This window comes from Oncorhynchus masou, chromosome 28 (assembly GCF_036934945.1).
Source record: "Oncorhynchus masou masou isolate Uvic2021 chromosome 28, UVic_Omas_1.1, whole genome shotgun sequence".
Classification (NCBI taxonomy): Eukaryota; Metazoa; Chordata; class Actinopteri; order Salmoniformes; family Salmonidae; genus Oncorhynchus; species Oncorhynchus masou.
Window position 1 is genome coordinate 44,088,559 of NC_088239.1, and position 17,583 is coordinate 44,106,141.

A 17,583-nucleotide genomic window follows, 5' to 3' on the forward strand; every position below is an offset into this window, starting at 1 on the left:
CCTTCTATAATAAGTGTTCTCGTATCCCTGGTCACGACAGTAATAGCAGTGATTAACATGTTATGGCTTGTCCTGTATTGTGGGCGTGCCTGTCAGATGTGGGGAAGTACTGTACAGTTCTACAGTGTCTGCAATGAGTGCACCTGTTGTCAGCTGACTCCTGTGTCATGTTCATTTGATGCACACTGTAGCAAAACGTTTTGCAACAGAAAAGGTTCTTATAAGACAAGTTCAGGTAGTCCCACCCTGTTTTGTTTCCATTTGGTGCCTAAAGAATATGACCCTTGGTTGAACCCAGAGGCCCAATAAACCATTGCTCCAAGGCACTTAGCAGAATCATCTTATCTTTCCTTAAGGTCAACTTCGTGTACTTTATGACACATTCTAAACAGTGTATCACGGATGATTATAGAAGATGTTTCACATTAGAAGTGGAGCAAACATGCTTCAGTTTATTAATTCTTTTTTTAAATGCTATCATTTTTTACCTTTAGTTTTATAATGAACTGATGCAAAGGAAATGTGTTTTTAGTTAATATAAGGCTATCACGCAGTATACTGTATCATATTATATACTGTACTTCACAGAACATGACAGGTAGCCGAGCTGTTAGAACTTTGGTTCACTAACCGAAGGGTCGCTAGTTCAAACCCCAGTGCTGCTAAGGTGAAAAATCTGTTGATGTTCCCTTGAGCAAGGCACTTAACCCTAATTACTCCCAGGTCGCCATTGATAATGGCTGACCCTGGCTGTAACCTCACTCTCTGAATATGTCTTAGGAGTGAGTTGGAATACGCAAAAAAAACAAAAAAAACATTTCCAATTCACACATGTATATTATACACGTGTGTGAAATTTGACAAATATAAGCACCCACCAAATAATTATTTATGTGCTGCTACTACAACTCTATTACAGGGTTATTGATAGAATAATTCAGGCCCTATTACTTTCAATGATTGGCGAAATGTTTGCATTTTTATTGTTTTGAACTGTTACCAAATGTAGAGCTGGGCTAGTAACCGAAAGGTTGCTAGATAGAATCCCTGAGCTGACAAGGTAAAACATCTGTCGTTCTGTCCCTGAACAAGGCAGTTAACCCACTGTTCATAGGCCGTCATTGTAAGTAAGAATTTGTTAACTGACTTGCCTCGTTAAATCAAGGTCAAATAAAAACATAGGATTGACCATGCAGCGCCTTTAACTGTAAGCAGGAGCACAATCAGAGAACACCATTTCCCACAACTCCCATTTCCCACAAATATACCGTTTACCCCCAGATGCATCGAAGCTGCAGCAAAACTTGCGCCGCTGATTTCTAGATCACATGAACGGGATGAAAGCCGTGTGCTGTTTTTACTTCGTCCAGTTCATTTGAAAGGAAGATTTGGTAAACCGCGCAGGTTCTGACAAGACAATAAATTATTGATTTGCAGGCCTTTATCTCGCGCCTTCACAGTATCCGCGTACACGACCCTCGAGCCTGATACAGTGAAATATTGCACGTAAGTACTGTATTGTTGTTTCTATGTAGATGTTCTACCTGGAGCAAACAATGGTGCAAACCCAAATGCAACATTGTAGCCGTGCTGCAAGAGCTTTACAAACTCGATTGATCGTGATACATTGTTGGATTCTTGGTTAATTCAGGCCTACCTATCCAGAGTATTCGCGTGCTATTTTGTACAGTAACTCGACGATCTGTGCAATAATTCGAGCGAATCAGTTCTAGATTGCAAATGGAAATAATAACCATAACATTTACTTGAATGTACACATTCGGTGGTCACGTGGACGACATCTGGGTCAGCGTGAGGTAACCCGTGTAGCATTTCTTTTTTTTTAGGTTGGAAAATGTCCAGTGGAAATGTGGTTGGTTTCTGTATATATCGACATCAGTTGTTTTACATCATAGTAAACGGTTTTACTTGTAGTAAACGGTTCTTTGCGGGGGGATAGGGTTCTACCAATAACAATTGTTGATCAGAACCCCTTTTGGAAGACAAGGATCCTTTGTTAGGCAAAGTGTTCTATCTGAAACATTTAACATCCTAAGAACCGTTTTTGGAAGAAAGGGTTCTTGGACGTTTTTTGGAAGGTATGGAGGGTGCCGCATAGAACCATCTATAATGTTTCCCAGCATGTAGGAAGATTTTCAGAATTGTTTGTTTTACTGTACAATATGTTTTTTTGCATGTACATTGATTGGCTAATACATTTTATGCTACACAAAGATAAAGAACATACTGTTTTCTAAACTGATCCAATCTGTTGGTTTTATGGCACCCGTTACTGAGATGGTTGTTCCAGTTTAGATGACTGAGGAAGTCTCAGTATTCAGGCTTCCCTAACCTGGCAGTCATTCTGAATGCAGGTTGGGGCTGATTAATAATTCCACTTGTTGGCTATCCTAACTCTGGCTGGATTCCAATAGGAATTACACATCACTTTGCAAACCAGCACAATGTGACTTGAAGGCCTGTGGTGGCCTGTAAACCAGGAGATTCCGAACACCACTGTGTTAAGAGTATAACTAGGCCACGGATAGAACAATGAGACAGATATTTCACTGGATGTATAGATGTGAAGCACCCGGTTGGCGTTTCCACTCACTATCAAATATGGTAGCAAGGGAAAGCCGGGGGCCGGCAGTGATGGAAAGAGATGGATTTAGGCAGACAATCTGTTAATTTACTCATCAATTAAGCATTTGATCTCAATACAGTTTTCTTTTCCCAAAACTACAATATGTTATGAACAGAGTGGACAAAGTTTTGTAGACTTTATCCTTTGCCAATGTTGGGTTGTTTAGAAGGAGTTCAAAGGCAAATTGAGTTATTGCATACATGCACGTTACAGAGTAGGCGTTCCCCAATGGAAATATGGAAATGCATGCTAGAATGCGCCAATAGGATTTCGCTAGCTCGTGCTTGACTCTGCCAACCTCCCTGCTTGTTCTGCCCACTATGGCTCATTTGTTCCCATTTGAAACGACAGGCTGTGGTTTATCTTGGTTTAGTTAAACAAATCTGACTAGGTCCTCAATGAAAGGCCTGATGATAAATGTAATGTTTTGCTCTAAATAATACAATTTTAAAGGCTAGTAAAAGCTGGAACCGTTCATAGAGGGTTCTAGGAAGAACCTTTAGATGACAAAATGGTTATTGTTCTTGGTAGAACCATATACAGGTGGCTCTTTGAGGAACCGCACATAGAGGGTTCTACCCAGAACTAAAAAGGGTTCCCTTATGGGGACAAACCGAAGAACCCTGTATGGTTCTACTTGGCACCTTTTTTCTAAGAGTGCATTATAGACTAGGTCACTGATTATCATTAATCTGCTAACTACTGTATAGTGTTACTAACACAGTAACAAACAGACATAATAAAGCGGATTAGTACGCTGCAATAGAACAAAATCATGCACTTTGGAATGCAGGTTTATTTTTGATAACCTTGTGCATTGACGTCTTACGAAAGGATGGTATTTATTCAGCCATTGCATCATCTTTTTTTCCCAGGATGCCCAAGTCAAAGGAAGTTCTGTCATCTACTTCTGGCAGTGCCAGTGCCAGTGACTCAGACAGTGAGGCTGAGACCAAGGTAAAAATCGAATCAAATTTTATTTGTCACATACACATGGTTAGCAGATGTTGATGCGAGTGTAGCGAAATGCTTGTGCTTCTAGTTCCGACAATGCAGTAAAATCCGACGAGTAATCTAATCTTAACAACAATTACCTTATACACACACTGCACCGGTGTCTCTTGTAATCCTCTTTCTCTTCTGGTTAGGCCAGTTTGTGCTGTTTAGTGAAGGGAGTAGTACACAGCATTGTACGAGATCTTCAGTTTTGTGTCAATTTCTCACATGGAATAGCCTTCATTTCTCAGAACAAGAATAGACTGAAGAGTTTCAGAAGAAAGGTCTTTGCTTCTGGCCATTTTGAGTCTGTAAAGGAATTAATAAGAATATGTACATAAAAAAGATATGATAAGTGATGGTATAGAGCGGCATAGGCAAGATGCAGTGGATAGAGTACAGTATATACATATGAGATGATTAATGTAGGATATGTAAACATATAAAAGTGGCATAGTTTAAAGTGGCTAGTGATACATTACATCAAGATGGCAAGATGCAGTAGATGGTATAGAGTACAGTATATACATATGAGATGAGTAATGTAGGGTATGTAAACATTATATGAAGTGGCATTGTTTAAACAGACACCCCCTGCTCCTGTGTTGAATCCAAAGCCACAAAGTAAAGACATCGTGTTTCTGTCAAAAGAACTGAAAAGGACACAAATATTTCCAAATGCTCAGATCTACACTACCGTTCAAAAGTTTGGGGTCACTTAGAAATGTCTTTTTTTTTTTTTAAGAAAAGCAAAAAAAGTCAATTAAAATAGCATGAAATTGATCAGAAATACAGTGTAGACATTGTTAATGTTGTAAATGACTATTGTAGCTGGAAATTGCTGTTTTTTAATGGAATATCTACATAGGCTTACAGAGGCCCATTATCAGCAACAATCACTCCTGTGCTCCAATGGCACATTGTGTTAGCTAATCCAAGTTTATCATTTTTAATAGGCTAATTGATCATTAGAAAACCCTTTTGCAATTATGTTAGCACAGCTGAAAACTGTTGACTCATTAAAGAAGCAATACAACTGGCATTCTTTAGACTAGTTGAGTATCTGGAGTATCAGCATTTGTGGGTTCGATTATAGGCTCAAAATGGCCAGAAACAAAGACCTTTCTTCTGAAACTTGTCAGTCTATTCTTTTTCTGAGAAATGAAGGCTATTCCACGCGAGAAATTGCCAAGAAACTGAAGCTCTGGTACAACGCTGTGTACTACTCTCTTCACAGAACAGCGCAAACTGGCTCTAACCAGAATAGAAAGAGGTGTGGGAGGCCCCCCGTTGCACAACTGAGCAAGAGGACAAGTACATTAGTGTCTAGTTTGAGAAACGGACACCTCACAGGTTCTCAACTGGCAGCTTCATTAAATAGTACCCGCAAAACACTAGTTTCAATGTAAACAGTGAAGAGGCGACTCCAGGATGCTGGCCTTCTTGGCAGAGTTGCAAAGTAAAATCCATATCTCAGACTGGCTAATAAAAAGAAAAGATTAAGATGGGCAAAAGAAAACAGACACTGGACAGAGGATCTCTGCCTAGAAGGCCAGCATCCTGGAGTCGCCTCTTCACTGTTGATGTTGACTAGTGTTTTGTGGGTACTATTTAATGAAGCTGTTAGTTGAGGACTTGTGAGGCATCTGTTTCTCAAACTAGACAATCTAATATACTTGTCCTCTTGCTCAGTTGTGCACCGGTGTCTCTTGTAATCCTCTTTCTCTTCTGGTTAGGCCAGTTTGTGCTGTTTAGTGAAGGTAGTAGTACACAGCATTGTACGAGATCTTCAGTTTTGTGTCAATTTCTCACATGGAATAGCCTTCATTTCTAAGAACAAGAATAGACTGAAGAGTTTCAGAAGAAAGGTCTTTGCTTCTGGCCATTTTGAGTCTGTAATCGAACCCACAAATGTCGATACTCAACTAGTCTAAAGAATGCCCATTTTATTGCTTCTTTAATGAGAACAACAGTTTTCAGCTGTGCTAACATAATAGCTAAAAGGTTTTCTAATGATCAATTAGCTTCTTAAAATGATAAACTTGGATTAGCTAACACAACGTGCCATTGGAACACAGGAGTGATGGTTGTTGATAATGGGCCTCTGTACACCTATGTAGATATTCCATAAAAAATCTGCTGTTTCCAGCTACAATAGTCATTTACAACATTAACAAAGTCTACACTGTATTTCTGATCAATTTGATGTTATTTTAATAGCAAAAACGTGCTTTTCTTTCAAGAACAAGGACATTTCTAAGTCACCCCAAACTTTCAAACAGTAGTGTACCTCTAGATTCAAAGCCAGGTTTTTATATGGCTGCATATATTAGATTTTTTTATTTAACTAGGCAAGCCAGTTAAGAACATTCTTATTTACAATGCCAGCCAAACACGGACGACGCTGGGCCAATTGTGCGCCGCCCTATGCGACTCCCAATCACAGCCTGTTATAGCCTGGATTTGATCTAGGGTATCTGTAATGACGCCTCTCACACTGAGATGCAGTGCCTTAGCCTGCTGCGCCACTCGGGAGTCCAAACCAGGTTGACGTTTATTGGGATGAGTCATGTCCTTGAGGCAGAACTGAGCGATTTCTGCTATAGATGGACATTCTGCAAAGTAAAAATATTGTAAAAATTCATGAAAACAAAAATGTGCTTTTTGGTCATAATTTTAAGGTTATGGTTAGGTGTTAGGATTAGCAGTGTGGTTAGGGTTAAGGCTAGGGTCAAGCTTAAATTCTGATTTTATGACTTTGTGGCCTTGCCAGCTAGTGACCACTGCAGAGCGACCTCCAGAACAAGATTCATGACGAAAAACGCTAACCTGCTACAGTTCATATTATAAATCAGAGGTTGCCTTTTGTACTTTCAGAAGAGAAAGTCCATTTTTATATGTGTGGAAATGAACCCCTGTTGTAGGCCAAGAAGAGAAAGCAAGCAGCGCCAGAGAAACCAGCAGCTAAGAAACCGAAAGGAGGGGAGAGTTCCAAACCTGGTGGAACCTCCAAGGGAAGCGGCAACAAGGACAAGGATGACAACAAGTTCCAGGTAGGGAGATCCGAGCTCTGTGTTGCTGCTCGACCAGACTCCAGCACAGAGGAACACGGTGTCAGTCCATCCCCAGTACAAAAGATGCGACGTTCGTTGCATGTCGATATCAGACCTTTTGCATGCCATGGATGACATTTGAGGTCAAAGCATGCGGGTATGAAAAACGACTCAAATACGCAAAAATAAGCTTCTAGTTTGCACGTTGTGGTTTTTGACTCAACTGTCTGCAGTTGGAGCTGAGACATTTGGAGGACGGGCAAAGGAGAAAAATCTCTAGCTCTCCGCTCCGTCCGCCCCCTAGTCGCAGTACTATTTGTTAAGTTCATGTTTGAAGTATCCCTATATTTCTGTTATTACGGGGCCTTCACTCTGTGAAGAGTGCGCCTGCGCGGGAAGGCTTGCTGTTGATGGACCCAGCCTGACCTTTGCATCAATGAGGTCGGCACTAAATAATAATGTTACGTCTGTCGCGCCAATAACAGACGGAATGTACTGAGCAGCAGAGAAAAGGCGCAAACAAGTCACGTTCTCAAGTCAACCAGAAGGGGGCGCCATTGCCCGGCACAAATCGACTGGGCAAATATGGAAAGAGATCAAAATGTGCTATTTGTTGAAGCACTTACCATTGGGTTAAAGTCTGAATGAACAAGTTAAGCTAACAGGAAAATGTGAAAACATAGATAGAGCAGTGTAACATTACACTGTTTTCAAACTAATCTGCTTCCGATACTGAGATTTTTATAGTTGAATCCTTAGGCTCTGCTGTGATTGATACTGCATGTACACGGACAGTGTGTGGTGCAAAATGGCTTGATAGCTATGTCCGTGAACTAAATATGAAAGGGGTACAAAATATGATTGAGACACCAAGCAACAGAGCTTTCAAATTTGGACATGGGAGAATCGTCCATTCTACCAAGAGAGTTAAGATACCAGCAAAAATTGGTCAGACTAAGTGTCACATTGAAACAGAGGTGGTCTCTACAGATATCCCCTTACAATTAAGCAAAGCTTCCCTCAAGAAGGGACCAGACATAAAAAAAATGACACGGAAGTGATGTGTCAACATTTTTAACAAAGACATCACACAGAGTCCATGCAAAAATGAGATACTAATGGACACAGAGCACATGGAGATTCTGACAGTCACAGACAACATGAACACAAAGAAAAACACAAAGTATTGTTAAAGCTTCACAAACAGTTTGGACATGCTACAGTTGACAGCCTTCAGAAAGTACTCAGCAGGTCAGGGAATAATGATGATGAGAGTATTTCCATTCTACAGCAGATATTTAGCAGCTGTGAAACATGTCAAAAAGCTCAGACCAGCTGTTGGTTTGCCACTGGCTTCCAAGTACAATGAAACAGTGGCTGTATATCTACATGAGCAAGGACCAAGTGTCTGGTACCTTCACATAATCCACCACTTCGCACGCTTCAGTGCTGGAAGTATTGTGAATAAAAGAAACACAGTGAAATGGTCAAGCACTTCATTCATTCCTGGATAAGTGTGCTTGCTTGGCCCACCCCAGAAATTATACAGTGACAATGGAGGAGAATTCAATAATAATGAAATAAGAGAAATGGCAGAGAACTTCAACATGGAAGTAAAGACAACTGCTGCATACAGTCCATGGAGCAATGGACTTATGGAGAGACACAATCAAACACTCACCGAGATCATGCTATAAGTGAAGCAAGGCAATGGATGTGACTGTAAAAGAGCCCTAGATTGGGCTTTGAATGCAAGAAAACTCACTGCACAATGTTCATGGTTACAGCCCATAGCAACTAGTGTTCGGGCAGAAACCCATCTTCCCTCTGTACTGGTTGACAAGCCACCAGCAGTAGAAGGGACCAGTGTGGGTGCATGGGGGTGGGACAGCACCTTTCAGCACTACATACAGCGAGAAAAGCGTCCACCGAAGCAGAGTGCTCAGAGAGAATTCGCAGGGCTCTGTGTAAACACCTACGACCCACCGATGAGCAGTATGATACTGGAAACAAAGTGTACTACAAACGAGTTGACTGTCGAGTGAAATGGACCGGGAGTAGTCATTGGCCAAGATGGTGTGTTGATATTTGTGAGGCACGGAGGCACCATCGTCAGGGTGCATCACTCAAGATTGCGGAAAGTAAATGATCAAGATTGATTCTCAGCAACAGCCCCTCTGTCTCCTAATGAAAAATGACTAAAAGGACACAGTAACAAACACAAACCTTCCAGATGTCGCATCCAATGATATGGACACTGACTCTGACATTGGAAATGGAGCAGAGACCTTCAGCCATGCCACAGATAATACTGTTGAGCGTTCAAATGAGGAAAACATTCAACAACAGCCACACGTGTTAAGAGAACGTGGTTGTTCCAATCTGAAAACTGGACAGAGAAAGTGGTATTCCACATACAGCAACCGTCATTGGACGAGCAGGAAAAGCCAAAGGAAAACACCAGAACTGGTACATCTTGCAGTACCAGCTACACTTTCTGGTATAACAGGGTCAGCTGACCTGTCACTTGTAGATAATCTCAGAATTGAACCAATGGAAAATTGAGAAAAACAGAATGACATTCAAAATGATGTACTTGAAACAAAGGATGTGTCATTTGACTCAGCTAAGCTAGATGAGCTCAGTAATTGGATGAAAAATTGAGTATTTGAGGAAGTCAAAGACATTAGCCAAAAGTGTCTCAACAAGGTGGGTGTGTACCCTTTAAAGAATCCTTAACTGGAATAGTGCCTAAAGCACATCTAGAGGTTTTGTGGAGCTGGCTGCTAAAGAACTCCCAAAAGACTCACTGACATGTACCTCAGAGTCACTCAGATTGCTGATGCTGGTGATCTGCCAGAAGAAATGGAAACTCAATTCCATAGACATCAAATCTGCATTTTTGCAGGGAACAAAGCTGTCAAGGGACATTCACATCCGACCTCCGCCTGAAGCTAAGAGCGAAGAAACACTGTGGAAACTAAAAAAAAGTGTGTGTGTGGACTGGCAGATGCATCACTCTACTCGTACAACCAAGTCAAGGCAACCATGCTGAATTCAGGTGGAAAAATGTCACAAGTGGATCCTACAGTCTTCAGTTGACTTGATCAAGACTGCAATGTGACTGGAGTACTTGCCTGTCATGTTGATGACTTTATCTGGGGTGGCTCACAGACCTTTGCTACAACTGTGGTTCCACACCTCAAAGCTGTTTTCCAGGTCGGCCGTGAGGAGCATCATAATGTTTATGTTGGCATAGAGTTGATGACAGTTGATGGAACAATACTTGATGCAACAGGAGAGCTATATCAAGAATCTTCAACCCATTCACCTGGATTCTTCAAGAGCCCCTCTGTGGAATTGAAGCTGATCAATTGAGGTCAAAGATAGGACAAATTCTATGGGTTGCTAGACAGAGTAGACCTGATGTAAATGTTTGATGGTTGCAACTTGGCATCTAACCACAAAACACGGCACTGTACAAACAATTCATGAGGCGAACAAAGTTGTTCGTCAACTGAAATCACAACAAGTGACTTTTTCAAAGTTTCAGCGTGTTGGAAAAGATTACTTTTTGAAACTAGTTGTGTTTAGTGATGCTTCCCCAGGGAAGCTTACAGATGGAGGCGCACAAGGTGGGCATCTAATCGTGTTAATGGGTGAAGGAGGAGGAAGATTCTCACCTATCTGTTGGCGGTCAAAAAGGATCAGAAAGGTTGTCCGAAGCACACTTGCTGGAGAAACACTTGCTCTTGTCGATGGAAATGCTACCTTACTTGCAACTCTGTTCTCAGAGCTTACCACTGGTGAGACAAACGGCACATTCTACCTGGTAGTTTGTGTCACTGACAACTACTCATTAGTTGATGCTGTGATGTCAACCAAGTCTGTCACAGAGAAAAGACTTTGTCTTGAGATTAGCAGCATCAAGGAACTTATTCAAGCACAGAGAATCCAGCGGATTCTGTGGTCGACCACAAAGGAACAGCTTGCTGACTGTCTGACTAAAAAAGGAGCATCTGGTTTTGTGCTCCTATAGGCACTCAGTAAATGGAAAGTGGCAGCTTGAGTAATACAAATATCTTTTTCACACAATCCATTTGTAATGGGGAACTTGAATAATACTTGGACATTAAATGATGCTGTTGATGTTTTATTTGTCTTTAAAGAAAAGTGGGAGACTGTTAAGTTCATGTTTTAAGTATCCCCATATTTCTGTTATTACGGGGCTATCACTCTGTCAAGAGTGCGCCTGCGCGGGAAGGCTTGCTGTTGATGGACCTAGCCTGGTGTGCGATGGCTACCTTGTAGTGTGTTCATATGGTATAGTAAACTTTGTTCAACTGGAACCTTGTCATTTCGAGTTAACACTATTTTCCTCCTTCGAGCTGGATGGCAGCTCTCCACTTTGTCCGTTGATACCAGTGATGTGTGAGGAGAAAAGGATAGGCAAAATAGAGAACTAACTGTCAAATACATTTTCCTAAATTTTTATGTGCTAGTTAAGCACATAACCACGATTGTTTAGTCTTTAGCTCCTTAGCTAAGGCGTCATTACAACAAAGGTAGTTAGCTACAGCGTTTAGTCAACTAAGCGAGCACACTTACTTGCCTACACATGCTTTGATCTCCGCAACGGTAGTAGGCGCGAGTGCATTGACGAGCAAGGAAACGTGCGGTGTTGCGGTAGTTCAGTCCGCCGCAGACATGGCAGAGAGAGCTGTTCTGCTAATACCGTCCTTCACAGAAAGTTGAAGGCGGAAGTTTACATACACTTAGGTTGGAGTCATTAAAACTCGATTTTCAACCACTCCACAAATGTCTTGTTAACAAACTATAGTTTTGGCAAGTCAGTTAGGACATCTACTTTGTGCATGACAAGTAATTTTTACAACACTTGTTTACAGACAGATTATTTCACTTACAATTCACTGTATCACAATTCCAGTGGGTCAGAAGTTTACATACACTATGTTGACTGTGCCTTTAAACAGCTTGGAAAATTCCAGAAACGAATGTCATTGCTTTAGAAGCTTCTGATAGGCTAATTGATGTCATTTGCGTCAATTGGAGGTGTACCTGTGGATGTATTTCAAGGCCTACCTTCAAACTCAGTGCCTCTTTGCTTGACATCATGGAAATCAGCCAAGACCTCAGAAAAAATTATAAACCTCCACAAGTCTGGTTCATCCTTGGGAGCAATTTCCAAACGCCTGAAGGTACCACGTTCATCTGTACAAACAATAGTACGCAAGTATAAACACCATGCGACCACGCAGCTGCCATACCGCTCAGGAAGGAGACTCGTTCTGTCTCCTCGAAGTGAACGTATTTGGTACAAAAAGTGCAAATCAATCCCAGAACAACCGCAAAGGACCTTGTGAAGATGCTGGAGGAAACTAGTACAAAAGTATCGATACCAGCATTAAAATGAGACCTATATCGACATAACCTGAACGGCCGCTCAGCAAGGAAGAAGCCACTGTTCCAAATCACCATCAAAAAGCCAGACTACGGTTTGCAACTGCAGATGGGGACAAAGATCATACCTTTTGGAGAAATATCCTCTGGTCTGATGAAACAAAAATGGAACTGTTTGGCCATAATGACCATCGTTATGTTGGGAGGAAAAGTGGGAGGCTTGCAAGCCGAAGAACACCATCCCAGCCGTGAAGCACGGAGGTGGCAGCATCGCATTGTGGGGGTGCTTTGCTGCAGGAGGGACTGGTGCACTTCACAAAATAGATGGCATCATGAGCAAGGGAAATGATGTGGATATATTGAAGCAACATCTCAAGACATCAGTCAGGAAGTTACAGCTTGGTCGAAAATGGGTCTTCAAAATGGACAATGATCCCAAGCATACTTCCGAAGTTGTGGCAAAATGGCTTAACGACAACAAAGTCAAGGTATTGGAGTGGCCATCACAAAGCCCTGACCTCAATCCTATAGAAAATTTGTGGGCAGAACTGAAATAGCGTGTGTGTGCAAGGAGGCCAACAAACCTGACTCAGTTACACCAGCTCTGTCAGGAGGAATGGGCCAAAATTCACCCAATTTATTGTGGGAAGCTTGTGGAAGGCTACCCGAAACGTTTGACCCATGTTAAACAATTTAAAGGCAGTGCTACCAAATACTAATTGAGTGCATGTAAACTTCTGACCCACTGGGAATGTGATGAAAGAAATAAAAGCTGAAATCATTCTCTTTATTATTATTCTGACATTTCACATTCTTAAAATAAAGTGGTGGTCCTTACTGACATAAAACAAGGCATTTTGACTAGGATTAAATGTCAGGAATTGTGATAAACTGAGTGTAAAAGTGTATGTAAACTTCCGACTTCGACAGTATGTTGCTGTTAAAGGTTAGTAGGCCTATGTTATTTCATCAGTTCTTGATCTGGTGTCGTCGTTATACACTGTAGCTGTATGTCAACAGTAGGCTTCTAATGATGTGATCCTCTTCAGTTCACTGATGACAATAAGGCATGTTGAATGAATGGTAACCTAGAAGTCAAACCTAACTTGATGGATTAGGTCCGGGATGGAGATCCTGAAACAATACAGTAGGTCTAGTTCAGTTGTTTCATATTCCAAATAGCCTACAGTAAGTTAGACTACTGCATTGTATCCAGTAATTGAATTATTCAGATTTTCTCCCCAAACAAAATTAGGATGACAGTTTCCTTTGTCACGTCACTATCCACATTAAGGCACCTATTCATTTGAAATTATTACGCCAAGATTTGACATAGAAAAGTGTAATTGAGACCAACTCAAATTTCTTTTAGGATCATACACAAGACTTAAGTGCTGTCTGCATTGTTGGATATATTTTTAGATTCTAGGTCTCAGGAAGTGTCAGTTAATGGTTTTTCAAAAATGCTAAATGCGCCAACTACCTGAGGGGGAAGTTGACGGACACCCTCCGGACCTCCCCCCCCCTAACTAACTGTAGTCCTAAATCAGAGGGAGAACCCTGATTTGTACATTTTTAAACATGTTTCTAGTTAGCTACTGAAGGTCAGCCAATTACCAAGTACCCATAAGTCTATATACATTCTTAGAAAAAAAGTTGCTCTCTTGAACATAAAAGGGTTATTCGGTTGTCCCCATTGGAGAAAGCTTTTTTTCTTCCAGGTAGAACCCGTCTGGTTCCAGGTACATGGAACCAAAAAGCTTTCTCCTTATGGGGACAACTGAAGAACCCTTTTGGAACCTTTTTCTAAGAGTGTAGCCCAGGTCTGTGGCGGTCATGAAATTTTGTCAACCAGTGATTGTCTTTCAAATAACTGCCGGTCTCATGGAAATTGACCGTTAACTAACATAAACATGTTTAGCTTCCACGCATAGCCTACGGAGCCACTGGTGCGGACCTCTGGAACATCAAGCCTACATCAATTTAAAAAAGAAGTAGGCTTCCGTTTAATATAGCCTACACCATCATCCAATATTTATTTTAGGCAGGGATAAAGAAACTTTATGATATGACAAAATGTAGCCTATTTCTGAAGAACAGAATAGCATATTCTGAGTTGTCATTATGTTAAGAACTGTCATTGTGTCATTGTTAGGCACTGGCTATGCCATATGGCTGTGGGCTACACTAGTTCATTTAGTAGACACGATTTGCTTAGAATTCCTGTGGCATTACTTTATATTTTTTAATAAGACAAATACAATGAACATAGCTGAATAAAATAGAGAGGATATTTTCCCCCCCAAATGATTTCTGAGGGAGTGTGTGCGCACGTGGCTATTCTGTGTTGAGCGGTTAACAAACAGGTCCTCCTATATGCTTAATTTTATTTATTTTACAGAGCTTTTGTTATGATACAAACCTCAGGCAAAATGTTTGGGTTTCTAATACATTCTAAGACTGCATGATGCGACAAATGATGATAAAAAAAAAAAAAAGTTTAGTGAAAGGGAACTGCTCTGCTCTGTTTCTTGTGCAGGCTGCACACACTTCATCAGTCCCATTCACAATTTGACAAGCACTTGATAATATTCACACGCAATATTCTCAATTGAATCGGGTCTTTTACGTAATAATCTGGTCTTTACGTGCTCCTGAGTTGCGCAGAGTTGTACTGCATCTCAGTGCTTGGGATGTCACTACAGACACCCTGGTTCAATTCCAAGCTGTAAAACAACTGGCTGTGATTGGGAGTCCCATAGGTCGGTGCACAATTGGGCCAGCTTCGTCCGGGTTTGGTCGGTGTATGCCGTCATTGTAAATAAGAATTTGTTCTTAACTGACTTGCCTAGTTAAATAAAGGTTAAATAAAAAATGTACACAAATAATAATATATGGAACAAATGTGTGCCGCTCTATGGGATTCCCAATCACGGCCGGATGTGATGCAGCCTGGATTTGAACCAGGTACGGCAGTGACACCTCTTGTACTGAGATGCAGTGTTTTTAGACCACTGCGACACTCGGGAGCCCGATACACAGCATGTGTGGATTTCTTTTTGAGTTAGAACTGCCCACACACAAAACAATATGTCCATAGACTGCACTCGCATAGCGAAATGTAGGTTACATGCAGTAACTTTTTTCTATATGCCTAATAGGCTACACTGTTTGTAAAGCAGATTAATGTGCTTAATTTATAATAATTTCGCAATAGAGAAAGCTGGGATATGATTTTATTAAATAGTGGCCTGTCAGAACTCACTAGGCTCTGTGGGCTTTGTGCTCTCCAACCATGCTCCAGGGGTCCTAGGCATGTAGGATACGTATGGAGTTATTTGGCCACTTCAGTTGTGATACAAAACATTTAGGCCTATGGGCCAGGCTACATAATGAATGAGACTATGATTTTTTTTTTTTGAAGTCGTCCCCAAAAAATGTATGCTCTGTGCATCGATCACAAGTGATCATATTCTCGCCATTCAAAACCAATTTTCAATTTAATCTTGTCTTTACACATACTAAATAATATCTGTGAGGTTAGTTTTGATTTCGAGTGGACCATTGTCATGCACTTGTTGGGGAAGGGGGGGGGGGAATACATGTCAACCTTATGCACTTAAATAACAAATGGAGGATGCTTTTCTCAGCCAGGTAGGCAACTCCGGTTGTAAAAGCAAAGCAATGTGCTTAGCATATGGAAAGTTGAGAAATAAATATTGTCCTAGCCTATCGAAAGCTGATGGGACCCTCTTTTTAGTAGAGGCCAGCAAAAGTGTTTCTCACTCAATTGCATAGCCTATAGATATGTTGCGCAGCGGGAACATTTTATGCCGTGCATCAACCACCTATGAGGAGCTGGCTCTCCCTGCGCAACAGGTGATCCTATTCCGCTCCAACTTTGAAAGCCTGGGCTCTCATGAAGAGTTTGATATGATTTTCAATCGCATTTGCATTGATGCCAGAGCGATTAGAGGGACAATGGAGTGCTGAGTACCGGCCATTAGCAACTGTCCGTTAGCCCGTCTGCTAGGCTACTAATGAGCATCGGAGGCATCCGAGCTGAATGGTCACATGGAATTTGACTGAGGTCTTGACTCCTGACTGCCGATGTGGCGGTAATACGGTCACCTTGTAGGCTACCGTTCCTGCTGAGACAGTCTTCTGCCTATATCATTATTAGGTCAATAAAAAGAGTGCATATGCCTATGATTTTAGCTGTGTGGGTAATGCACGCATGGGGCTGGAGGGGGGCGCTGATGTGGTACTCATAAAAATTATTCAAAGTTGGAAGGTCTGCGATATGGTTGTCTTCACATGCATCTTTTTTTATTATTTCAGATTGGGAAGATGAGGTATGTGAGTGTTCGTGAATTCAAAGGCAAGTGTCTGATTGACATCCGCGAGTACTGGATGGACCAGGAGGGAGAGATGAAGCCGGGCAGGAAAGGTAAGATTTGTCACAGCAGAACCCTGGCCCCTGAGCCCACTGTCATGCCGTCACTCTACAAACACACATATGGATTTGGAATGACGAATCATTGGTTGAAATAGTTTTATCGTCGTTTCGGTGCTTCAAACAATGAGTTAAAACGGATTATTGGTGATTTATCAAATCCATATGCCCTTTACAAACATTTTAAAAGGATAACAAATGTTATGTGTGTTATCAGTGTTATCATTTCTATGTGTATTTTTCCACCTCTGTTCCGAGATACAGTGGTACCCAGATGTCATATTTGACATCAAGCCCAGTGATGCTACTTTTCTGGATTCATTAACTGAACCTAGATCAGTTTACTTTCCTCTGTCTAACTTTCCTCTGTTCCGTGCCCAGGTATCTCACTAAACCCAGAGCAGTGGAACCAGCTGAAGGATCAAATCTCTGAGATCGACGACGCTGTGAAGGCGATATAAGAGAGGAGGCCTCTGGCTGCCTGGGATTTACCATCCACAACCATACATTCTGTTTTTGTTCTTAACTTTGCCACCATTTTTTATATTGTTATTGAAACATTTTTAAAGGAAGTGACCCACATTTTTTAAGTGACCGACCAAGACAACATTGTGTATATTTTAAGCTTTAAGTTTCTGTTTACTTCTTGTGCTGTGTTTGAAAACCCAATGTATGTTATGCTTGTTGAGTGCTTCAGATGTAGCTGTATGTGTGTTTGTGTCTTATTGGGTTTGCTATAATAAGTAATCAATAAAAGCCATTTAAAGGGACTACATTTTGTTGAAATGTTTTTATTTTATTTAACCAGGTAGGCTAGTTGAGAACAAGTTCTCGTTTGCAACTGCGACCTGTCCAAGATATAGCATTGCAATTCGACACATACAACAACACAGAGTTACACATGGAATAAACAAAACATACAGTAGAAAAAAAAGAAAACAAAAAGTCTATATACAGTGAGTGCAAATGAGGTAAGATAAGGGTGTTAAAGGCAATAAATAGGCCATGGT

At 41.2% G+C, this 17,583-nt stretch overlaps 1 protein-coding gene across 1 annotated transcript; it reads left to right on the top strand.

Moving 5' to 3' along the window:
- Positions 1 to 1,319: 1,319 nt before the first annotated feature.
- Positions 1,320 to 17,343, top strand: LOC135517640 (activated RNA polymerase II transcriptional coactivator p15-like). The gene is made up of 5 exons (XM_064942133.1): positions 1,320 to 1,506; positions 3,523 to 3,604; positions 6,568 to 6,696; positions 16,459 to 16,567; positions 16,955 to 17,343. Exons 2-5 carry the CDS (start codon positions 3,524 to 3,526, stop codon positions 17,032 to 17,034), a joined length of 399 nt encoding a protein of 132 aa, XP_064798205.1. The 5' UTR covers positions 1,320 to 1,506; position 3,523; the 3' UTR covers positions 17,035 to 17,343.
- The last annotated feature ends 240 nt before the right edge of the window (positions 17,344 to 17,583 follow it).

What these genes read in the sequence shown, in the direction of transcription:
- LOC135517640 (XM_064942133.1), top strand. Translation starts at nt 3,524, where the DNA reads ATGCCCAAGTCAAAGGAAGTTCTGTCATCTACTTCTGGCAGTGCCAGT. An exon ending in ACAGTGAGGCTGAGACCAAG is followed by an intron (nt 3,605 to 6,567) that starts GTAAAAATCGAA and finishes CCCCTGTTGTAG; the next exon opens with GCCAAGAAGAGAAAGCAAGC. An exon ending in GATGAAGCCGGGCAGGAAAG is followed by an intron (nt 16,568 to 16,954) that starts GTAAGATTTGTC and finishes TTCCGTGCCCAG; the next exon opens with GTATCTCACTAAACCCAGAG.